The sequence below is a fragment of the Notolabrus celidotus genome, chromosome 10, assembly GCF_009762535.1.
Source record: "Notolabrus celidotus isolate fNotCel1 chromosome 10, fNotCel1.pri, whole genome shotgun sequence".
In the NCBI taxonomy this organism is placed as follows: domain Eukaryota; kingdom Metazoa; phylum Chordata; class Actinopteri; order Labriformes; family Labridae; genus Notolabrus; species Notolabrus celidotus.
The window spans coordinates 12135325-12160126 of NC_048281.1; the positions used below are offsets into that span (position 1 = coordinate 12135325).

General features: G+C 44.4%; 1 protein-coding gene across 1 annotated transcript in view; it reads right to left on the reverse strand.

Moving 5' to 3' along the window:
- The window catches only part of ttn.2 (titin, tandem duplicate 2), a 198922-nt gene that overhangs the window by 92407 nt on the left and 81713 nt on the right, over positions 1-24802 (reverse strand). Inside the window, 32 exon segments of the mRNA XM_034694393.1 lie at positions 92-234; positions 1516-1642; positions 1781-1920; positions 2665-2931; positions 3040-3306; positions 3440-3706; positions 3936-4062; positions 5072-5211; positions 5942-6205; positions 6439-6705; positions 6834-7100; positions 8043-8169; positions 8277-8416; positions 8525-8794; positions 9207-9485; positions 9575-9970; positions 10059-10109; positions 10625-12241; positions 13175-13219; positions 13758-13850; positions 13935-14039; positions 14202-14273; positions 19434-19499; positions 19770-19941; positions 20065-20079; positions 20356-21383; positions 21596-21670; positions 22526-23050; positions 23386-23484; positions 23836-23953; positions 24050-24270; positions 24470-24691. Of these exon segments, the coding sequence (XP_034550284.1) occupies positions 92-234; positions 1516-1642; positions 1781-1920; positions 2665-2931; positions 3040-3306; positions 3440-3706; positions 3936-4062; positions 5072-5211; positions 5942-6205; positions 6439-6705; positions 6834-7100; positions 8043-8169; positions 8277-8416; positions 8525-8794; positions 9207-9485; positions 9575-9970; positions 10059-10109; positions 10625-12241; positions 13175-13219; positions 13758-13850; positions 13935-14039; positions 14202-14273; positions 19434-19499; positions 19770-19941; positions 20065-20079; positions 20356-21383; positions 21596-21670; positions 22526-23050; positions 23386-23484; positions 23836-23953; positions 24050-24270; positions 24470-24691 (8012 nt within the window).

Here is a 24802-nt window from a genome sequence, read left to right on the forward strand (position 1 = left end):
TCAGTGGAGGCTCAGTGTTTGGTGTGGGGGTGTGGGGAGGGGGAGTGAGCAGAAACATTGTACGGACTCTGTCAGGTGTGTTTGGACTTACTCTGTCGCTTGGTTCCAGCTTTGTACCCCCCAGGAACCACTCGACAGCAATGTCTTCATAGGACAGCTCACACTCGAAGGTGGCGGTCTCTCCGGCGGTCACAGTGACATCCTTCAGAGGCCTCTGCAGGCCGATCACTCGGGCTTTGGATTGGGGAGAAGACATAGTTAGTCCCCTCCCAGAACAGGTCAATAGATCCAAAAACTCCGCAGAGAGAAACGGCTAATCCTCAGTGGCTAATCCTCATGGTGTGGTTGAGCTGAAGGCAGGCCGCTCAAGCCCTCAGGACAACTGAACACGGCCTCTGTGGGACTTGGCATTGGGGGGCTCAGCTCATTAGCATACAACCTGTCATCAGAAGTTTACAGCTGACAGGGACCAGTGAGGGACAGGGTCGTGTCCTCCCCCTGCCAATCACTGGAAACCTGCTCTACATAAGGCATGTGGCTTCTAAAATAACCGGGGGCCCTGATTGGCTGAGAGCCCACCTCTGTCAAACCCATCAGGGGGGACAATCTGCTCCTGTCAATCACCAGCCGGCATTTTTCCTGGAAAAGGAGAATGTGGAGATCCACGCAGGAGTTACCCAACGTTACAGTCACTGTTCAGTAACAGTCCGTGTTGTAACACCGCGGTGTTATGGAAGCTTTCGTAACTGGACTCAGTTTGGATTAACAACTATTTACAACAGGCTTCCTCACATGCCTGAATTAAAGCCCTTTAACGGGCAGTTAAAGTCAGCTGGCAGCTTCAGTGACAGCCAGCTGAAAGCTCCACGCTTCATTTAATCAGCAAGTGTCACAGTGAAGAATATAAAATCATTATCAGCTCAGATGGAGTCACTAACATACCCCTCACCTCTGCAGGAACACACTGGACACCTCAAGACTTTAAATCTGAAGTTCTACAAATTTTAATGCAGAAACATTTAAAGTAACACCTGAAGAAGAAGTGAAAACCTCAAAGGAATGAGTCAGACTTTAAAAATTCGAAAAATGGAAGAAGCAACAGAACGTGGACTCGTTGTTTTGGAGGTCTACTTGGAAACGGAATTAAGGAGTGTGTTTCTCCTCCTCCCTTATTCTGTTTTTATCCAACAAACGAATCAAAGTGGAGGAGACACTGGGACGTGAAACTTACCTCAATCAGCTGCATGAGCTATTGATATACACAAATATTTACAATTTCTTATCGCTCTTATTTCTGAGCTTTTACTCTCTGCTGTATATTTTACTTTAACACACAAATTTAAACATATTCTACAGATATATCTTCATGCATATCTCAGGTATTTCCTTTATTCTAATATATCTCTATTTTATCTTATTCATCCCCTGTAACAGAAAAGTAGAGCGCCTTCTGTTGTTCTGTATTTTCAGCTCATGACCGTCAAACGTGACTCATGTGAGAGTTATTTCTGTCACCTTTGACCCTGAGGTGAGCTGAAGATTTGGCATTCGCTGCCGAGAAGTCGATACTTCCGGCCATGTCAATCTTGCAGTTGTAGAGGATCAGGATGTGTCGGGGTCCCTCCTCCTTTATCTCCACGTCCTGAGAACGAACATCCACAGACTTCAATCATAAAAATTTAACTTCAGGACAAGCTCACAGGATGGTGTGTTTTCAAACAACACATTTTATGGAGCTCCCCGAGTCCTGAAAGAAACTATGATGTTTGTTGGGTCTTACGGCAGACGGGTGGAGCGTATCTCCCTTCAGTTTCCACACAGCGTGAAGATCTCCTTCAGATATCTCCGTCTCAAACTTTGCCACCTCCGTCTCTGTGACCTCCACGCTGTACAGCGGGCGCACAACCTTGATGTCGCGCTCTGCAGAGGTTTAAAGAGACGTTAGAGATCAGCAGAGAGACGTGAAGTTGAGTGAGGTCTGTTAGAGGACGCGAGGAGTGAGAACGGTCTGATGGAGTGGTACACGGAGCAACAGACATGATGATCGGTGAAGGACAAACAGAGACAGTGTGCGTGCAGCTGACGCTCTCAATAAGAGCGACTTACAATCTGTGCAAAGCAGACAACAAAGAGGAACTCTGGACGATAATCCAACCCTATGAAACATCTTTACACATCCACACAGGCTCTATATAAGTGTTTGAGGATCAAATCTGAATGTTAACGTCTATCATGTTAAATCATTCATGATTTAGTTTGTTCCTCTCAGCACCCCGTAGTAAAGCCGCCAACGGAAGATGTTCCTTCTGATGTGTTGTAGAATCACAAAAATAACTATACTATGACAAATAAAAAAGGTAAAAATACACACGAGTACTCTAACATGTTATACACATGTATGTTATATTAAAGTCTCTGATGTTCCTCAGACAGTTAAATTGATCATGTCAGATCTATAAGGTTGGATTATCCTCAAGTGTTACGCAGACGACTCACAGACAGAGAAAACATTCAGAATGAAGGAACAGGACACGGTTATGTAGGATGGAGGAGAAATTAATGACGACCCAGACAGGGGCGGGGTTTCAGGGTACGGCGGTGGGTGGGCGGGGCCTGACAGTGCAGTCCTGACCAGGCCTGAGGGGCGAGGCTTGATCGCATTACCTTCAATGTTCAGGTCGGCTGTGGTTTTGTCGGTGCCACAGTCACAGGTGTACGCTCCCCTGTGGCTCTTTGCCGCCTTCTTGATGACCAGCACGCGCTTCTTGCCGTCTGATTGGACGACAATGTTCTTGGACGGATATATTTCACTACCGTCTTTGAACCATTTCACCTCCCCGTTGGCCTTGCTCAGCTCGCAGGGCAAAATCACCTCGTCTTTCTCGACGGCGGTGTAGTTCTGAAGCTTCACTGTGAAGTAAAGGTCGCCCTCTGCAGGAAGGAAAACAACAAAGCCACAAACAACGGTTAAAAACAATCCACATGCAAACTTTCTCTCTCCAGGGTATCACCAGCATCCTTCCAGAGACTGATCATTACCGAGCACGGTGAGCATGGCCTCTGACATCTTGCTCATGGCCTCCACTTTAATCATGGAGGTGTCGTCAATAGAGACCTCCTTGAAGGCCAGCGTGTGGACTTTTCCAGCCTCTGACATGTGCACCACCTTGCTGGGGTGCAGCCGGACGTCATTTCTGTACCAAACCACCGGGATGTTTTCATGAGAGAGTTCAACACTGAACTCTGCGGTTTCACGCTCCTTCACGGTCACGTCTTTAATCGGCTTGATAAATTCGAGTCGAATACCTGACAAACAGAAATAACATAACCATTCAAATCTGCACAGACAAACGGATCACAGGACACACAGACGTTCAGTTTGCTCTCCTCATGTCCTCCCCATTGAAGACATCCCACCACTGAGACGCTCTGACTTTACCTTTGATTATCAACCTTCCAGAAGTCCTTTTATCTTCAGCATCAAACATGTATTTGGCTTCGTCCTCATATTTGGCAGACTTTATAATAAGCGTGTGCTTCATTCCCTCTACGAGGAGTTCATACTTGTCATCATTTGACAGCTCCTGTGGTCCCTTCAGCCAGCGGAAGCTTTTAGGCTCTCTGGAAATCTCCAGCTCAAACTTTGCCTCGTCCTTTTCGTAAACATGCACGTCAGCCAGAGGCGTAATGAAAGACACCGGAGGCTCTGTTGATTCAGACACATTGAGTTAACGTCAATGCGCTAAGGGGCCACTCAGGAATAAAAACTTTGCATCTACCGACAGACTTCCATTTTTATATTTAAACACAAGAAGAACAAAGAAAGAAGAATGCTCATGTGCTCTTGCATTTATGATTTGTGAAAGAAAACCATTGTGTCCAACAACGAGTTATATCTTTGCACAACATGGTAGAGTGACAAAGTGAGCGCTCACCCTTCACTTTCAGGTTGGCAGAACACTTGGCGTTAGCAGCGGTAAACGCCACCTCGCCTGTTTGAGGCACTTTGCAGTTGTAAAAGACCAGAGTGTGTTTAGCCCCGTCCTCCACGATCTCAACGTCCTGTTGGTGGTCGACAAACTTTCAGTAAAAACAAGTGGCCTCAAAGAAATGAGATGACACTGAGGGGGTGGTTGGTTCACTTTCATTTGTTAAAACAGTCTCAAACTGCTGATCTTATCCCCAATCGGTTAGATAAAAGAATTGTTTAGAGGCAATCGTTGGATTCTTAAAGGTCCCATATAATTCAAAATACATTTTCCTTGCCTAATGATGTATACTTTAGTCATCCTCCTGCTTACTATCTGCAGCTCACCAACTGCAAAATCATGACTTCTGCAGGGAAGTTTGAAAGGCTCTTCTGGTGAAGTAACAACAGGAGTGATTTGCAAAGGCTAGCACACAAAACCACTTACTTACACTATTGTGGTTTAGCTTCAGTGTTCCTGAGTCGAGATGCTAAAGCTTAAAGCCAGACATGCCAACTGCTCTGTTGTTGATCACAACAAAATAACACAATGTCAATATTCTGTCCCAGCACTGGATGACCAAAGAAGTGGTTCCTTTTTAGTTTTAACAACGTGCAAGTTTGTGCCAATTTGTTTGTTTGTGCTAACAACTCTAACCAGATTGCTTTGACGACAAGGGTAAGTACAAAGCTGGGTTTGTTTGGAAACTGGCCCTCATGAAAGGACCGACAGTTTGTGACCCCAACAGTAGACATGTCTCTGGTAAGTGTCCCCACGTTGTGATAATATTTAGAGTTTATTGCGTCAAACATTTTGCTTGGTACTGGGGCCGGTTCTTCTGGAGCACTCGCCATATAGGTTTTGGTGTTTTTCCGCCTCTGCACCGGTCTGCACCCTCCTCCTCAGACAACATCAGGCTGCCAAACAGCGCAGCACCTCATTATCATAGCACCTTTGCTGCATGAATAATGAGGACTAGATCAAGTTGTAAACAGCTAAAAGCACATTATACAGGACCTTTAACAGAATCCACATCTTGGCTGACTGAAGATGAAAATGAACCAAACCACAGGTCTGCTGGGATGTATTTTAAGGAGACATACGGCAGATGGAGTGAGAACTTCTCCGTTCAGTTTCCACTGGCCATGGACATCATCCTCACTGAGCTCGACCTCAAAGCGAGCGGTCTCTCCTTCAAACACTTCAACGCCGTACAACGGCCGAACCACCTTGATGTGGCGAGCTGACGTTTAAGAGAAGGGACAAAACTCTTACCAACCACATTGAGACACAAACTGAACATATAGGCACACACATGAAAATGTGACGGACAAACATAGAGATGTAAAGACATATTCGACACCATGCAGAGACCTCAATTTAAGGTCCTGTAAAAACCTCCTTTATTATGCAGTGAGCGATCTCATCGAAGGTTCATAAACAACCAAAGGGCTGAAGCTGTGATGATCCAGTTCGTCTTTGAGCTAGCAGAGACTTTGAGGACCAAAAACAACTTCTGAGGAGCCATTTGGTTCTTTAAGGAACTCAATGAGATGCCACAGTTCTTCAAAGCACAGTGAAGAACAACAAAGTGAGGGTTGTTTCTTCAGAGAGCGATGGTTCTATCACAAGAACCATGACGTCAATCTGAAGGTGGGTCGTGATGAACACACAAAGGGACGAACACTTCCAAACAGAACAGACTCAAGTTATGGAAGAAGAACTCTACGAGAGGGTTTTTCAACCATTCTCTTTAAGTATGGAGTGATGAGAGACACCACACGGTGATGATGATGGAAGTTAGGAAGTGATGAGAACAACACAGTGTTCAAAGTGCAAAAACAGCCCAAGTTGGTGATGAGGCTTGAGTTGATGTTAGGAGGTGTCAAAGATGAAGGGTGAACGATGAAGGATCATCAGGAAGGAGGGGTTTGTTGGATGGAGAAAGCCAGAACACAAACTCTGTGTTTTACCTTCAATGTGAAGTGTTGCTGCTGTTTTGTCTGTCCCACAGTCGCATAAATACTGTCCTTTATCTTTGTCCCCAACTTTCTTGATGACGAGAGTTCTGCGTTTCCCCTCGGCTTTAATGGCCATCATCTTAGAGGGCTTTATCTCAGCCTCATTGTGGTACCACATGACATCCACGTCTTTGTTCAGCTCGCAATCTAGAACCACCTCGTCTTTCTCCACTGCAGTGTAGTCCTGCAGCTTAACTGTGAAGTACGCGTCTCCCTCTGGAATGAGGAAACGTTTGCATGACTCTCCGAGGAGCACGTACAACACAAACAGGAAATGGAACGAGGCAAACAAAGGACACGACAGAAACATGGATGATGACGCAGAGAAACAATGTGACAAAAACCTTTTACATACACAAGAATGAGGACACACACATGGACAGACAGACAAATATCTGTAGGGAAGAAGATGAACAGACACTGAGGACAGGTGGTTGTTTTTAGTTTACCTATGACTGTAAGGTTGGCCATGGAAGGGATTCCTTTGGCCTCGGCCTTAATTTGGCAAATATCATCTAGAGTCACTTCCTTCATTACTAGCACGTGTTTCTTTCCGTCCACATGAGTGACCACTGTTCTGCTCGGGTGGATTTTTACGTCGTTTTTGTACCAGGTGACGGGGATGTTCTCGTGGGAGAGCTCCAGCTCGAACCGAGCAGTTTCGCCTTCCTTCACCGTTTGGTCCTTTAGCGGCGAGATAAATTTGAGCCTGATACCTACAATCGCATTAGCAGGGGATATTCATATGAGTTAGTTTGACAGAGGACGAAACCAACTCATTGAATGGAGTCATGATAATAAAGGTTCCACCAGGTAAGCCCGGTGACAGCGGTCTGGCACTTACCCTCCACTGTGAGTCTGGCTGTTGAGGTTTTGTCCAAAACCCCAATCGTGTACTCGTCTTCATCATCAAACTCACAGCAGTTTATAATCAGCATATGCTTCTTTCCATCATCGATGATGTCATACTTTTGGTCTGGGGTGATGATGTCAGCCCCTCTAAACCACATGACCTTAGAGACATCCTTCGTGATGGTGCATTCAAACTTAGCCTGTTTCTTTTCAGGCACAGACACGTCCTTCAGCGGGACGACAAAGTCCAGTTCGATTTCTAGGTGGAGAGGTGCCACAAGGACAACACACACATCAAGAACACAATGAAACACAACGACAGAACAACAGTCTACAGCAAGAGGCCAGATCACCATGTACACAGCACTGAGTCGTACCAATACAGGGGGTATCAGGACTAACACACATGAGCATCACGTGCCATCGCTTATTGTTGTTGATGGTTTACACTTGAAAATAATCTACAGGAGATATCTCCAAGTTTCTGAAGATGATATCATCAAGGTAACTAGGGCTCACGACAGGTAACTGTTCATTCGTAACCCTGTTACCTTGGCGTCACATTCTCACCTCAGATTTATCAGGATGCAACAAGCATCTTTATTCTTTAGGTCAGACTTATTCCTACATGTATTTCAAAGTCCTCACCAGTAACCATTTGTTAGGAACAGTCAGGGTTATCGGCGCTCTGCATGTCCAATCAAACATTTCTCGCTCTGTGTTATTTTTGGGGAACCGACGGGCACTGTGATTTCATATCTGCCAGAGTGACCCATTTGTGAACATAGTGTTGGCGTTACTCATAAACTGGCCGCTGCAATATGAAACATTCAACCACAGACTGTACAAGTAGATTGTAAAGTTGCGTCAATGCACATATTTCCACACAACATCAAATGAGACAGAACACCGAACAGGTCGACAACGTCCACTGAACGAAACAACAAACAGGACACGATTTCGACCACTGGACACGATGGGATCCCACACTGGAGTGGCTTGTCATCATCCTTGGCTCCGATAGGTTGACGCTGGCTCGAAGAATGAATGGGTGTAATAAAGATCTAAGGTCCGCTCTCAAGTGCCGTAAAGCTTTATTGTGTTGTCCACGGACCTTACGCCTTTATTTTGACAGCCCATAAAAACCTATAAACAACAGTACATTGCAGTTTTTGTAGTAGCCACCAGGAGTGCTCCTTACCTTTGACATTGAGCATTGCGCTGGTAATTGCGTTCAGAGCCTGGTAGGACACTTCTCCGGCATTATCCAGCTGGCAGTTTTTCAGTAAGAGCTTACGCACAGGACCCTCCATTTGGATGTCGCACGTCTGATGGATACATTACAATACATTTATATTTTAAATACAATAACAAAGACCTGGGGAATGTTGCATGCTTTAAGACTTGGGATAAAACCATGTCCATCCTTTCTTACCGGGGATCTGGTCAAAACCTCTCCTTTCAGCTTCCATTCTCCAGGAACATCGTCCTCAGAGATCTCTGTCTCAAACATTGCATCTTCCTTCTCTATCACCTCCACGCTGGCCAGGGGCTTCAGGATCTCAGCCTCACGCTCTGAGAGAAAGGTTCAATATAAATTAAATATCAATAACAGGATTTAACAATGGGTATGTTTGAGGGATTCAAGTCAAAGGGAAAGTGAGAACAGATTGATAGAAAAACCTCCTAGCGTTAGCTTGGCAGTGTAGAACCGTCCTTCCACTTCCATGCCGTATTCTGCAACATCCTCAGGCTGACAGTTCTTAATGGTGAGTGTCAGCTCCTTTCCTTCCTTCTTGATCTCCACCTTGTCAGAGGGAACGACTTCATTCTCTCCCTTGAGCCACTTAAAGTTGGGTGTGTCCTTGAAGAGCTCGCACTTGAATACAGCAGTGGCTTTCGGTTTCACGTGCTGGTCTCTCAGAGGTTTCACGATCCAGTCCTTAATGATTTCTGTTAAATACAGACGTTACTTAATAGTTCCCACCTCACAGTGAAAACAGCACCATTAATATACTGAAAATCAAAAGTTGCGCCAAAAAGAGGAGCTTCAACATCAAATTTTAGTTATTTCTACAGATTCATGAAATTCAAAGAGATTTTAGGGAAATGCATCCTGATCTTTTCTGTCGTTACCAAGCTGTAAAGATCTGAAAATAAGCTGCAGGGCATTTGGTGAAATCAATTTGAAATACAAAATCCAGCTCTATAAAGTTCAACGCAATCAAAATAAATATTGAAATGTTTTCAGAGTAAATAGACATTTATGAAGAATGGATTAAACATGACGGTGCTACAGAAGCCATTCATGCAAAAGTTTCCTTAAAGCATCAGAGTCAATGCAGAGAGAATTTCTGCTGCTCACCAATGATCTTGACATTAGTTGCGGTCTTGCAGTCCTCCTGGTTGGCCACCTCACAGCTGTAGGTACCAGCGTCCTCCTCAGTGGAGTTCTGGATGGTCACAGCGTGCTGCATACCGATGATGTTAATCTGGATCTTGTTGGCCTTCTTTTTCAGGACCTCACCGTTCTTTCTCCAGACCACGTCTCTCTCTTTGTTCAGCTCACAGGTCAGATACAGAGGCTGACCCTTCAGAGCAGATGATTCCGGCTCCAGCTCTTTGATCCATTTCACGGGCAGCTCTGTGAGACATAAAAAGGCGATGAGCTGTTTGACTTTGGGAAATATTTAAATTAATCTTCTGGACGTGAGTGAGAAAAGATTTAAATACCTTCAACGATGAGCTTGGCCGTGCATGAGATCTCCTTTCCGGCGTTCTTTGCCACACAGGTGTACTCCCCGGTGTCTGATAGCTGAACATCAATAATGTGCAACTTGCGATCTTTTCCATCAGATGTAAATTTGTGCTTGGGGCTCTCGCGAATGTTACAGTCGTCTTTCATCCACGAGGTGATGGCGGTGGAGGGAGAGACCTCACACTCAAATGTAGCAGAGGAGCCGATGGACTCAGCCTCCTGCAGCACAATGTCCTGGATCTTCTTGATAAACTTCAGAGGGACAGCTTTGAGCTTGAACCCTGCAAAGGGTTCCTCTGGAGGTGATGGTCCTTTGCCACCAGGCCTCAGACCCCGGCCCCTGCCTTCTCCAGGGGATGGAGTTTGTTTGGCTGAAATGCAAACAGAGGACAATAAATTCATACAACCTTTCAAGAGATTTCTGTGGCATCAACCTAAAGGATGGGGTAACAGACTTACGTTTCAGTCCTCTACCCCTGCCTCTTGCTGCTTCTTCTGCTGGTTGTCCCTCTGTTCAGACAAACATAAAATGAATGTGCTGCACACAATGTGGTCTCAAGCTAGTCTTCATAAACATGCAGTCATCGGAGTATTTAATGTCCAATCCAATGTATCGCAGGATATGAAGTGATAGTGATGTGGTAAATAAATGAAATGACAATGAAAGTAGGCAGATACCGCACAATAAAAACATATAATCAAGCCCTCTTACAACACGACAAGATGGAATAATACACAGAAATATAAAGACGGGTGGGAGGACACGTGTTGGATTGGTGGGGATGGAGTGATATTGAAATGGAAGACACAAAACACAACAGAAATGACAGACGGAGATGAATATGAACACAGTTTGACATACAGAATGATCATAAACACAGAAAAGAGATGGCGTGAATCGATCACACTTAAATGCGATGAGGCAATGACGCTTTAGAAAGAAGCATGTTGGCTGGGATGAGTAGATTATTCAGGGTAAGATGAAGAGACCGTCACCCAATGAGAATGGGCCGCCACCCTCTCACCTCTCCTGGTCACCCCTGGTACCTCCAGAGCACCTTCCTCTGGTTCACCTTCCCAGTCGTCTGTGGGAACTAGCTCCCAGCCCCAGGCCTCCTCCTCCTCCTGGGTTTCCTCTTCAGCTTCAAACTCCTCCTCGTACACCTCCTCCTCCGGCTGCGTGGCGATCTTCTTCATCTGCACGGCCCCGGGGGAGACCTCTTTGGCCAGGGGAACTTTAGCAGGCTTTGCTGGCTCTGCAGGTTCCTCTGGGGACGGCTTCTTCGGGACCTTTTTCAGAGTCACGGCTTCAATAGATTCTTTGGGTGAGACAGTTTTAGGAATCTTTTTGAGTTTATCCACACTCGGTCTCCTCTCAACAGGGACTTTCTCTTCTTCTTTAAGCTTCTCCACTTTAGGAGATGGAGTCTTTTTCAGCTCAACCTTCTTCAGCTTATCCACAGGCTTCAGGGCCACATCTTCTTTATCCTCTTTGGCCTTGGGTATGATCCCTTTCTTCAGCTGCAGAGGTTTGGGCTCCTCAGGAACCTTCTCAGGTTTCTTAACAGATGCTGGAGCAGGAGAAACCTTCTTCTCTACGGGAACTGCTTCTTCCTCCTTTGGCTTCTCCGGCTTCTTCTCAGGAACTTCTGGGATTTCAGGTTTCTTTGGTTTTGCTTCTTCTGGCTCCCGTTCTTTTGGCTTTTCATCTGGGCTGCGACGCCGGCGCAGGTCATCGATTGGCTTCCTCTCTTTCGCCTCTGCTGGTTTCTTCTCAGGCTCTGCGGCTTCTTTGGAAGGTCTGGAGAAAGGCTTGAGTTTGACTGATTCTATCTCTTCTTCCGTTGTTGGGATTTTCTTCACCTTGCTCAGCGGTTTGACCTCCTCAGGCTCTTTCTGTGGAGGAGTCTTTTTTTCTACTTGTTTTGGCACCTTGGCTGCAGGCTCCTTCGCCTCTGCAGGAGGTTTCTCAGGTTTCTTCGGTGGTTCTTTGGTTTCCACCTCTCTTGGGGTCCTCTCTCCCTTCTGGAAAGGCACAGTATCCCTGTCCGGCCTCTCTTTCTTATCCTTCTCTGGCTCTTCAGCTGGTTTTACAGGCTTTTCAAATGGTTTCAGTTTGACAGCTTCTGGTTCCAGTTCCTCTTTAGGCAGCTTCTTCACTTTCTTCAAGGCGGCACTCGGTGGAGCTGGTTCCTCTTCCTTCGGTGCTTTGGGAGTCTTCTGCAGAGAAATCTTATCTTCAGGTTTTTCATCCTTTGGTGTTGGTTTCTGGCGGGTCCATGCATCTTTGGGAGCTTCTTTCTGTTCTTCTTCTTTAGGTTGCACTACTTCAGGCTTTTTCACAAACTCTGCTGTGTCTCGAGGTTTCCTCTCCTCCACAGTTCTCCTGGTGGCTATTGACATCTCGACAGCCTCCTCTCTGTGCACCATCTCCTCAACATGTGTGACTGTGGTCTTAGAGACCCTCAGAGTTTTTTGCTCTTCAGGCTCTTTTTGGGGAACTGATGGAATCTTCTTCAGTTTTATGATCTCCTGCTCCTCTTCCACTTCCTTGACGACTCTGGTTGTTTTCTTGAGGGTGGGAATCTCAAACGTTCCCTCCTCTTCCACACGAATTTTACCTTTTTTGTGCAGAAGCAACTCTGAGGCAGCAAAGATTTGACAGAACTTATTGACACTTTACTGACAGGACACTCTGTGCAGATACAGACACATATTTTACACTGAGAAAAAATTAACACAACACGGATAACTTTACAGCAAAACAGAACCAGACAGGGGAACATAGACGAGAAACAAGCACTACCACTGGACACTTACGAAATATTAAAATATAAATCTATAAAAAATATGCTTTTTATTGTTTTGGAGAGAGTCTGCTTTGAGGTATGTGATCCTTTAGCACTCATACATCGCTCGACTGATGTTTAAACATTAAACCTGGAGCAGATTTCAAGTTTTGGCGCCATAACTAGCCTGGTGTCACCGGACCCATCAACCAGATCACGATCATTTTTGCTTGTATTTTCGCTGGTCTCTATTTGCTGTTATTCTTCCCCAACGATCCCAAATACACCTAACCAATCACAGTCCCTCATTTAGAAATGGGTTGGGTATAAGATTACGACACAGAAGCACAGCTACAGCGTCTTCATAAACAACTAAGATGGCAGCTTCCGTCGCAAGGAGGTCCGTTAAATTGTGGCCGTTTTAAATAAACATTCATTAAAACAAGAACAAACGGAGCACCTTTGCCCTAGCAGTGTAAGCGTTTTCTGTCTCTCTTCAGCTATCCTATCTAATAAAGGCAAAAATGCCCAAAAATATAACTTTTACTCTGTCGCTCTGCGTCACGCTGCATTGCTCTGATTGATTGTTGGTCTGTCCAATCATTTCTAGAGGCAATTACCCCTGCACTTGTTTTTAACGCCCCCTAGAGAAAGGAAATTAATGGTGAACAGATCCAGGTCTGGTGACGCCAGGCTAGAGTAAATCAGAGTCAGGACCTGAAGTTTTAATGAGATGTTGTGTGTCGTGTATACTGAGTTGCAGTGAGAGGCTTTCAGTGCTCTTACCTTTCTTCACTCCTCCCGGTGCTTGGACAGGTCCCTTGGTTTCATCTATTACAGAGGTATAGTTCAGAAAGTTGTTAAAAGGTAATTTCATCATTCAGGATCAAAAATTTTACTGACTGTGAAAAGGAGAAGACCTTACAAGGAGTAAGGGTTGTCATCAAACTAATTCAAAAATATTCTCTCACAGAACGTGGATGACACGTGAAGTTTGACAAGGCAGCGAAGCAAATTTATCCAATATCACGTGATTTAGATGAATGACGTGAGATTGAATCATGAATAAAGATAAAGAGGTGAGGTGAAGTTAAGCTGTGTCAAAGGACAGATAAGGCATGCTCTATGGCAATGATTTAATGACTCGACAAACAGGACGAACAACATGAAAAGACAGACGATGAAACACTGCTTTCCTTCTGCCCAAGATTATAACAACCCTGACGAAGCAGACGGACAACCACATCAACAACAAGAGCGGGAACACACGCGTGGATGTTATTTAATGCAGTGATGGAAGAAGATGTGAAAAGGATGACAAGGAATTCAACAGAAGATGTTTTCCTTTCAGTCCTTCTGGTACCTCTACCTTTTTCAGGAGCTTTCTGCTCCGCCACAATCGGCTTTTCTTCCTGAGGAACCGCCTTGGCTGGCTCCTTCACGGCCGGCTGTGGCTTTGAAACTTTGAGTATAAGAGAGAGGGTATGAAGTAAACCCTAAAAACACACAAGGTGTATGGACTCTGTTAGACAATCTGTCTGGATACCTGGCTTTGGTTCTTCTTGTGGAGTAACTCTCTTCTCCACCTTCTTGGGTTCTTCAGGCTTTTTGGCAGCTTCTTGAACTTTCACAGCGGCCTGAGGTTTGCTCTCTTTAAGATCAAGGTGAAGAAGGAATTCAACAGAAAGTTCTAGTTCTAGATATGAGTTTGACATTACAAAGACCCATACTGCCCAAAGGTGACACTCATGTGCGAATGCCATGAAAGCAGAGAAACAAACATGAAAACAAATGTGCAAGAGAAGCTGGGTACCTTCTGGAGGTGCGACTGGCTTTACCAGTGGCTCTTTGACTTGTGCTGGCGGCTCCTTCTCCTTCACAGGAACTTGGAAATGAAATTATATGACAATCAGAACCAGACAGAGATGGATGGGGTGAGCACTGAGACATGCAAAGAGAACCAACATACAAAGTGGAAGATGGTAGTTCCAAGACGGAAGAAATTTCCATTAAATTTCTGATTCAATCGTCTGTGAAAAACCTTCCTTTGATAAACACACTGAACAGTGAAACCAGATAGACGCAACAAAGAGAATTAGGAAACCTGACACACAGCATGGTTTAGATACCAGATGATAACCCAAAGAGACTGTCTCAGGCGACAGTATGAGCGAGAATACACTTTGTGCCCAAACACAATGGGTGATATGACGTGGATCTCCTCTGGAAGAGTGATGACAAAGAGGTATGAGTGTAATAAACCCAAAGAGGATGACAGTGCACTGCGATGTTTGGTGCTCAGATCAAAAACACGTGCTCGGTGACACATAGCATTCCTCCCTTTATACCTCTGGAAGGTTCTCGTAGGGAGACAAGGTATTTCCCTTCTGGTTCCAGAGATAGAACCCGCATTTCTCTGTCGGACTGACGCCCTTTAACTTCTCCCTCCTTTCTGTTTATGGTTTCAACTTCCAGATGAGGGATGTGTTGGATATCTGCTTTCAGGAAAGGTTTCTCAACTTCTGATTCCGGCGTCCTGGTGGCTCCCAATCCAAACTCTGGAGAATCTGTTTTCATGACTGTCTTAGTTTTATCTGTTACTGAGGGTTCTCTGATGGTGGATTCACACCGAGGCATCACATCAGTATCAGCTTCTGAAATCTTCACTGTTCCATAAACCTGTTCTTGTGATGTTGCCTGATCTTTTATCTTACGTTTAGCTACCTGCTCTCCTCTGATTTGTGCTTGGTCGGTGACCTTTGAGGCTGTTTTTTCTATTTCATAGAAGTCTTGGACAGTTTTGCCCTTCCCTATCATTTCTTTTGTCTTCAGTTCCTTTGGTTTGGTCAGTTTCTGCTCCCCTAATGACTCTTTTGTAGAAACTGTAGTTTGTCTTTTATCCGGTTTGAACATTTTCATTCGTTCTAATGAATAAACTTCAGCAACTTGGCCTTCAGCAGTGATTAATAATTTTGGATGCTCTCCTTCATCTTTAATGTCTAGTTCAGATGATTTCACTCTAATTCCCTCTTTTGTTGCCACTCTTTCTTTGGGCGTTTCTCTCATGTCACATAATTCAGGTCTGTCGTCTGCTATCAGAGATTCTTTAGACGTCACCTCAGCTGCAGACGTCACTACAGCTTTAATTTCACAGTGTTTCATCTTCATTTTGTTCCCCTCTAATGGAAGAACAGAAGCTGTTTCATTCTTGATGGTGCTCCTCTTTGACTGAACTTCTTTGACTGGAGTCTTAGCTTTGACTTCCCCAGTTCTAGTGAGTGTTTCTGAGGTATCCTGGTCTTGCAGTAACTGCCCAGCAGGGGGCATATCTTTGGTTTTATGTCTTTCCAAAGGAGTAACTTGACTTTCTTGCTGTTTTGACGTATTGCTGATAAATGCTTGTTTGTCAGTTTTAAATGGATGTGAAGCTTCTTTTAACTCTGTATTTCGATCTGCACCCTCAGGTGTTTCCTTGGTAGACTTCCCTGATGTGATGTCTTCTGTGAGCTGGCCTGGTATGATCATTTTTGGGTGGGTTTCTGATTTAACACCTCCATCCTCTACTATGATGTGTTTTTCAGATGCTACCTCCATCACAGGTGCGACTGAAGTAGTTCTTTTGGCGTGTTCTTGTGTTGTCTTTGTTTCTTCAAACGGGGTAACGCTGCTGTATTCATTTCTAACTACCTCTGTCTTTGACTGAACTCCCTCCAGAGAAACTTTCACTCCCTTTTCCGGCCTCTTCTCTTTCTCTTTCAGGGGTTTTGATTTGATGGAGGGCATTTCTTTAATCCTTGTGTCTGACTTTTCTCTAACAGCTGTCTTTGTTTCAGTTTGTGGAGAAACTACCGTGGATTTGTCCACTGTTTCTCCTGTCTTGGCTGTGACTGAGACTTTTCTTTCTTGTTGTTTTTCAGCTACCTTGTCTCTAATGGGAGTCACTGTCTCTGTTTTGTGTTCAACCAAATCAACTGTACTCTTATTTTCAGCTTTACTATCGTTTTTGTTCGTTAAAAGAACCTTTGGCGTCAGATTAATGTCGTCTAGCTTATAAACAAGCTCTCTCTTTGACAGGACGTCTTGAACCAGAGTATCAGAAGTGATGAACCTTTGGACAGAGTCTGATTTAACGTCTCCCTCTTTCACGATCAGAGATCTCTGAGATGCAACCTCCATTACAGGAGCTACTGAAATCTTTCTCTCCACCTGTTCCTGAGTTGTCTTTGTTCCTTCTAACGGACTAACACTGTGGTATTTATCTCTAACTACCTCTGTCTTTGACTGAACTCCCTCAAGATAAACTTTTGCTCCCTTTTTCTGCCTCTTCTCTTTCTCTGATTTGATGGAGGGCATTTCTTTAATCCTTGTGTCTGACACTTCTCTAACAGCTGTCTCTGTTTCAGTTTGTGGAGAAACTACCGTGGATTTGTCCACTGTTCCTCCTGTCTTGGATGTGACTGAGACTTTTCTTTCTTGTTGTTTTTCAGCTACCTCCTCCTTTATTGGAGTCACTGTCTCTGTTTTGTGTTCAACCAAATCAACTGTACTCTTAATGTTTTCAACTTTACCGTCTTTATCTGTTAAAAGAACCTTTGGCGTCAGTTTAATGTCGTCCAGCTTATAAACAAGCTCTCTCTGTGACAGGACGTCTTGAACCAGAGTATCAGGTGTGATGAACCTTTGGACAGAGTCTGATTCAACGTCTCCTTCTTTCACAATCAGAGATCTCTGAGATGCAACCTCCATCACAGGAGCCACTGAAATCTTTCTCTCCACCTGTTCCTGAGTTGTCTTTGTTCCTTCTAACGGACTAACACTGTCGTACTCGTCTTTTAACACGACTACTTCTGACTGCACTCCTTTTGTTCTTTTGAGGGTGTCTGATTTATTTGTCTGCTCATCTGTTTTATCCTGCTTCTTCCTGTCCTTTGTTTTATCTTCTTTATTTAGTGAAAGTAGTTTGGACTCATCTTTCCCCTCGTGAACACTTTTGTCCGTCACTACCTTCAGCTTTGTTCCCTCCTTTCCTTTAGACACTGCTGTCTTTGTCTCTATATGTGTCTGTATTTGGATGGACTCAGCTGTTTGGTCTGTGGGTGGTTGATCCTGCAGACCATGTGCTAAATCCTGTTTCTGCCTCATTGTTTTAGTCTTTAAAGTTGAAGGAACTTTTCCAGTTCGGTCTTTAAATGCTTCTATTTCAACCGACTTCTGAGATTCAATGTTTTCTAAATAGTCACCATCTGTCTCTCTTTCGTCTAACCTTCCTCCTGCATTAGCTTCAGTTTGTTTCTGCCTCTGTATTTTAGTCTCGGCTGCTTTTAGTGCTTTTGGTTCAGACTCCTTCCTAGATGCTTTAGAACGAGCAAACACTTCTTTAGTATCTTTCGAGTATGGTACTTCTAGTTCAGCCTCAGATCCTCCTGACTCTTCTCTCTTAATCTGCTGCTCTGATGTTTCTTGTTTCGCCTCAATGGAAGTCACTTTTTCAGCTTTATCTTTAGATGGGATTAGTTTATCTGCAACCTCCTTTGTTTTGGTCCTTTTTTGCTCGGTCTCTGATGATTTCGTTTCATTTCGAGGAATACTGACTGACTTCTCATCACCTGTTTGACATTCAGCTTCTCTGACGTCTTCATCGGGACCTAGTTCCACTCCTTCAGAGGTTTCCTCGATCACAGGTGTGACTGAAACCTTTCTTTCCACTTGTTCCTGCTTTGATTTGCTGACTTTAAGAGGACTAACTTTAAAAGTTTGATCTCTAACTGTGCTAATGGATATTTCTCCCTGTTCCACTATGATCCCCTGAAGTTCTTGTGGAGTTTCTGACTCTCTCTCTGATGTCTCAATGGTTTTGTCTACAGTAGACATCTTCACACCTTTAGCACCACCCTGTTCCTTCTTTGCTGCTTTCTTCTGTTTACTGAGAAAATCTCTGACGTTTTGAACCTCATCAGCCTTTTCTGATATCTGGTGTTGCCCCTTTCCGGATTTCTCTTTCTTTGAGGAAACAGACTTTGGTACATTCGTCTCCTCTTTGTGAACTTTTAGGACCCTGTCCTCATCTATCTTAAACGGGACATCTTTCAGAGTGACCTCGGTGTCATGTGATGGTATTTGTTCTTCTTCTGTTTGTTCCTTTGACAGACTAAAGTCTGGCTTCACATTGTATTTTCCCCCGTCAACGTCTCTGACAGCTTTTTTAGTTTTAGTTTGTATTTTTGAAGCGTTTACTTTCTGCTCCTCAGTTTTGACCTCTCTGACCTCTGACTGACGTGTGTCTGCATCTTCAGATTTAACCTCTCTCTCTTCATCTCTTTCTAATAAACCAGCTTCTGTTCTTATTTCACTTTGAGGAGTTTGATCTTTACTTGGGATCACTTTTGACTGAACTTCTCTAACTCTTCTCACGTCTGGCTCAGATTGAACAGAGATCTGTTTCTCAGTTTGCTCTTGACTCAGTTTTGTCTTTTCTTTTGGAATAACTTGAACATGTTTATCTTTAACGACTTGTTCCTTGTCTTTAATCACTGCTTGTTGACTCTTTTTCCTGCTCTTTGGTAAGATCTCAGGTTTTTGAGGTGTGCTATCATCCTGAACTGCTTCAGGTTTTCTCCTCTCAGCGCCCTTTCCCATGTCTTTTGAGACCACTCTAGTTTTAAGATCTTGAGTCTCTGAACCGTCAGTAACAGATATATCAACACTTCTTTTAGAAACATGAACAGGCTCTTCCATCATTCTGATAATCTCTTCTTCCTTGTGAACGTTTTCTTCAGCGTCTTCTGTTCCCGGGACTTTCTCTGCAGCCGTAACTTTCTTGGATTTATAATCTTTCAGGTTTTTCTGAGCTTCAGTGCTTTTCTCAGCCTTTAAACGATCGGCTTCTCGAGAGTTAAAGTAATTAAGAGGTTTGAAGAGAAAACACCACGTAGCGGTGCCAAGAGATTAGGAGAAAAACAACAACACAGACACAAACATGGAGTTAAACAAAGAGATCAGAAAGTAGTCTGATAATCAAGGACAGGTGAATATGCAGAGGTTGTACCTGTGTCTGCTGCTCTCTTTTTTATTTCTACTTCAGGAGGAATTGTTTTGGTCTTGACTTCTATTTCTTCAAAGAGCAGCATTTTATTGTGGAGTTCAAGAAGTTAGTAGTTAAGAGAGGAAAGAAGAGAACAAGGTATTTGTTAAACATCAGGGGACAAAAAAAGAGCCCCTTAAAAAGAAAGAAGATCAACGAGTGATGAAATGTAAAGACTCCGGGAACATGATGGGAATGAAGGGATGAGAACAAAATTATGCCCCCTTGTGGCTGATAAAAAAAGAGTTGATGGAGAGTTAAAGATGGAAATGATGGTGAGGTTAGACTTTCTCTTTGTACCTCTGGAAGCTGTTTGTGTGGGAATCCTTTTCTTCTCCTCAGGTTTTGGAGGGACTGAAGGTTTAATCTGAACCAATTCCTCGATTTTAAGACTTTCTTCTTCTGTTTTCTTCGGAGAAGAAACCCTCTGAGGAAGGACTTTGACCTCCTCCTCTCTTTTCTCGTATTGTGTCTCTGTTTTCTTCGGAGGAGAAACTCTCTGAGGAGGGACGTCTCTGACCTCGTCCTCTATTTTCTTGTACTCTTCTTCTGTTTTCTTAGGAGGAGAAACTCTCTGAGGAGGGACGTCTCTGACCTCGTCCTCTATTTTCTTGTACTCTTCTTCTGTTTTCTTAGGAGGAGAAACTCTCTGAGGGAGGATAACTTTGACCTCCTCTTGTTTCTTGTACTCTACCTCTTTTTTCTTCGGAGGAGAAACTCTCTTCGGAGGGACGTCTTTGACCTCCTCCTCTCTTTTCTCGTACTCTTCTTCTATTTTCTTCGGAGGAACTGTCTGAGGGAGGACGTCTTTGAGCTCCTCTTGTTTCTTGTACTCTACCTCTTTTTTCGCAGCGACCGGCTCAATCTGAGGCTCTGGTTCTTTGACTTTTGGCCTCTTTGGTTCGATATCTGTCACTGATTCTTTCGGTTTGACCTTCGGGGTCGCCTCTTCTTTAGGTTTTTCTTTCTTTTTATCAACTACCTGATCAGGTTCCTTCTCCTGTGTCATCACCGACACTTCCTCTTTAGGTTTCTCTTTCTTGGAGTCGGGGATGACAGGTGTTTTAACTTGAGCCTCTACTTTTCTACTCATTTCTTCTTCTACTATTTTAACCTGAGTGTGCGGTGGATGTGTTGGTTTGTCTCTAACTGTGACCTCAGTGACCTCTGTTATTTGCTCAGTTCTGTAGTATTTATCTTCAGGGACAGTCGTCGTTATCTTGATATCATGATTGGTTGATTCCTCGTAGGAAACCTCTGTCCGAGCCTTTCCTCTCACTTCCTGCTCTTCAGTGCGTTTTCTAGCTTCAGTGCTAATCGATATTGGAAGACGTTTGTTTTGATCTGTTTTTGTCTCTACTGGTTTATCTCTCATTACTTTCATTTCCTGCACTGTAACAGTTTCCTCTGTTATTCTGTCCTCCTGTCCTCTAACCTGCCTGGCTTTGCTCTCAGTTTTAATCGTGACCTTGCTTCCCTGTTTGGCTGCAACACTAACTTCTTCAATAATTTCCTTATTATGTTCTTGTGGTCGCTCTCTGACCTCCCTGTGTCTGTCAGATTCAGTTTCCTGGACTACGACGGCGGCCTCTTGTGTTTTTGGGACGACTCTTTGTTTGATAACCCGGGTCTCTTTCCTCTTTGAAGAGTCAGTAACAGATATCTCACCTCTCAGCTCAGACTTCTCCTCCCTCGGGCTCATCCTCTCTAAAGCACTAAAGATATCAACTTCAGTCAGCGACACGGCCGTGCTGCCCAGTGGAAGCTCTTTGTCTTCATACATCATTTCTGCGTGTTCTTGCAGCACCTCTTCGTGCTCCCACAGCTCCTCTGCGGAGGACACTTTTTCTGTCACGTAATAAACCTCCTGAATCTTCTGAGCTTCTTTTCTTTCGATCTTGACTAGACTGGTAGCTGGTGGAAGTTTTAAGAGGTGTAGAAGAAGAGGCGTCATGTGGCGGCGCCAAGAGGTGATGACAAAACACAAAGACAGGCATCAGGGTTAGAAATGGACAACACAGAGATTAATTCAGGGCTAATCATGGAGGTGATAATCCACCTGTTGTGTATTATCATCAGGTAAGATGAGGGTAAAGTACGCCATCATGTTTTCAGACAGCCAGTACCTTTTTCTGGGGGAGAGACTCTTTTCTCTGGTTCCACCTCTTTGGGCAGAATCTTCATCTTCTGAGTATCGATTTCTTTAAAGAACCGATCAGTGTTTTTCCGAAGATGGTGCGTGAGTAGATCGTTACAAAGAAGAGAAGTTAGACAGTTAACAGAGAAGCTACGAAGAAACATTAGAGGAAAGACATCAAAGAAGGACGTTACAGAACCAAAGAGGTGGCAACAGTTCAGTTTGAGGTCAACATGTTCGGATTTATGTCCAAAAACTGAAGGACGAAACTTCTGCTTCACACTCAGAGGATGAAGTACGTTCAGTGTTTGCTCACAGAGGACGCTCTGAGGAAGTTGTCTGAGGGACAAAACTCTAAAGGGACTAAAACATGTTCAAGGTTTTCCACTGTTTGCCACAACATGTCTTTTGATTGTCTACAAAGACTCTCCAACCAATGACAACACTGATAACTTGTCCCACCCTTTAAGTCGACCCACTGAAGGATTCCTACATTTACGTCTCTACTGATGGCAAGCAGCCGTGCCCTTTCAAATCGTTCACACTGAGTCATTCAATTAAATGTGTCAGCGTTGACCTTGTTGAAAGTTTGTTTCTGCTGTTTCAATCACAGACTACGATAGGCTTTCCTAACTCACCTATCACACCTTAGCTTACGTCTGCTTTCCCTCTGATTATCATCACTGAGGGGCTGCAGATCTAAAAATATAAACTGAGCCGCTGCATCGACAGTACATCATTAAATCTTTTTTTTTTTTTTTAAAGTAACGTCTACGTTTCATCCTCTTGAGTGTGCGTTCAGACATGCTGCCGTATATCAAAGGAACCGTCGCTGTAACTGGACTGTTGCCGATTGTTTCCTCATGCATGAAGAACAAACAAAGAAGAGATGAAGAGCTGAGGTCTGCCTCAGGTGTACCTTTAGGAAGAGCTTCCTCTACCTCTCGTTTAGGTTTAGCTTCCGGTACCTTCTCGGGTACTTTATCAAGGACTTTAGCGGCAACAGGTTTCTCTACAGAGATCCGCTCTGTTGGTTTTTTAGTCACCTTTTCAGGTTCAACCTTTACACGCGGCTCCTTCTCAGGAACCCTCTCTTCCTCTACCACCTTTGAAGGCTTCTTCTCAGGAGGAGCCTTCTCTGGAACTTTTTCCACCCGTGGTTTTTCTGGAACTTTCTCTGGTACCTTTTCTGGTACCTTCTTTGGAATATCCTCAACTTTCCTCTCAGGTGTCGGCACCTTTTCTGGGACCTTCTCAGGGGTCTTTTCTTTTACCTCAACTCTCCCTGGAGGCCGTCTCTCAGGTACTGTTTCAGGTATTTTCTCAGGCAGCCTCTCAGGTTCAGGTTCAGGTTCAGGCTCTGACTCGACTACCTGATCAAACTCCTGCTGAGGAACCTTTTTAGGCACCTCTTCAGGTACCAGTTTAGGTTTGGGCTTCAGAGCTTTAATAGGTTTGACACAAAGACACACAAGACATGACAATGAAGAGTCGGGAAATGTGCTAGCGCACGAACAAGGACAAGTTAAACACAGCAGGGAGGACTTTCCTCAAATGACTCAAAGAGCTGCCAGAGGGCCAAGCTCCTAAATAAACCTGATTATAGTAAATCATTCTCTGTGGAGTGAGGATGGAAATCTAGCCAGAGTAAGCTAAGTATTTTTAAAAAGACTGACTTGTTTGACTGTAATTTGAGTAATACCTCCCTGCGTGTTTAAAACTCCCATTAAAGGGAAATAAGACACAAGAAAAGAAGATCCATCAGAAACTTTAAAGTACCTTTCTCCTTCTTTGTCGGCTCTTCTTTGGGAGGAATGACAGCAGGTTCTGGTTTCTTGATGGCTTTTGGAGGCTCGGGTATTTTTTCCTCCACAGGAGCTTTAAAGAGTACCATCAGCATGCGTTAGACGGCTTTAATGGACCCTGAAGACTTTAACAAGAGACCTCGACACTCTATCGAGTGAAAGAACAACTCAAGAAGAAACAAAGTGCAACCCCATCGTAACGACACAGAGACTCTGTGAAGAAGTTCACACATGAAACACACCACTGAGGTCAAGAGAGGTCAGAGTATGGGGAAGAGGTTTTAGTGTGAGAGGTTAGAATCAAGAGATGAACACAAAGAAGATCAATCAGCACTCATGGAAACCACTCCTCTAATTAAAGATGAGGATTTAGTGAAGATTAAGAAAACTCTGGTGCAGCAGCTCAGCCAGAGAAGCAGGGTACCTGTTCTCTTAGGTTCCTTTGGTTCAGGTTTGAGCTCCGGTTTGGGCTTTGGAGGTTCTGGTTTTGGTACTTTAACTTCTGCTTCAGCCTTTTTCACTGCAGGTTTTGGTTTTGGTACCTCAGCAGGTTCAGGTTTTGGTTCCTCAGCAGGTTCTGGTTTGGGTACCATGGCAGGTTCTGGTTTGCGTACCATGACAGGTTCTGGTTTGGGTACCACGGCAGGTTCTGGTTTCTGTACCACAGCAGGTTCTGGTTTTGGAGGCTCAGGCTTGGCGACACATGGCTCAAGCTTCGTCATGGGAGGCTCAGGAATACGGACTTCTGGTTTTGGTTTTTCCGGTTCCGGTTTCTTTTTCCGGGCTTCTGGTTCTGGCTTTGCTACCACTGGTTCAGGCTGAACCCTTGCCTTTCCTGGTTTTTCAGCCTCTTCGGGAACTTAAAGCAACATCACATTGGTTTACAAAGAGCAAAGACATTAAGGACACAAAGAAGGTCAAAGTTGTGCTTCCACACTTAAGGCTCAGCGAACACAGATCGGACTGGTTCAGCTGGAGACACAGAGACACACAGCGAGACTGAACAGATCTAAAGCCTCTAAAACTCCACACACACACATAAACAAAGCAGGAAATACCTTTGGATGGAGGCGTCGCCGGCTTCTTCAGCGGCGCAGGCTTCTCTTCAGCCTTGGGCTCCACCTTTGCCGCAGGTTTGGCTTCAGGTTCTGCTTTGGGAGCTGGGGCCGGCTTAGGCTTTGGTTCAGGCTCTGCTTTAGGTTTTGGCTTGGGTTCTGGCTCAGGCTTAGCTGCAGGCGCCACTTTTTTAGGCTCAGCTGGTACCTGAGGCTTAGCCTCGTCTTCAAGTGGGTAACAAAGACATTAGCTCATGTTAGCATGATGCTATGGTAGCATTTAAGAGTTATCACGGGACCAAGGAAAGAGTGAGATGACTCTGAACACAGAGTCAT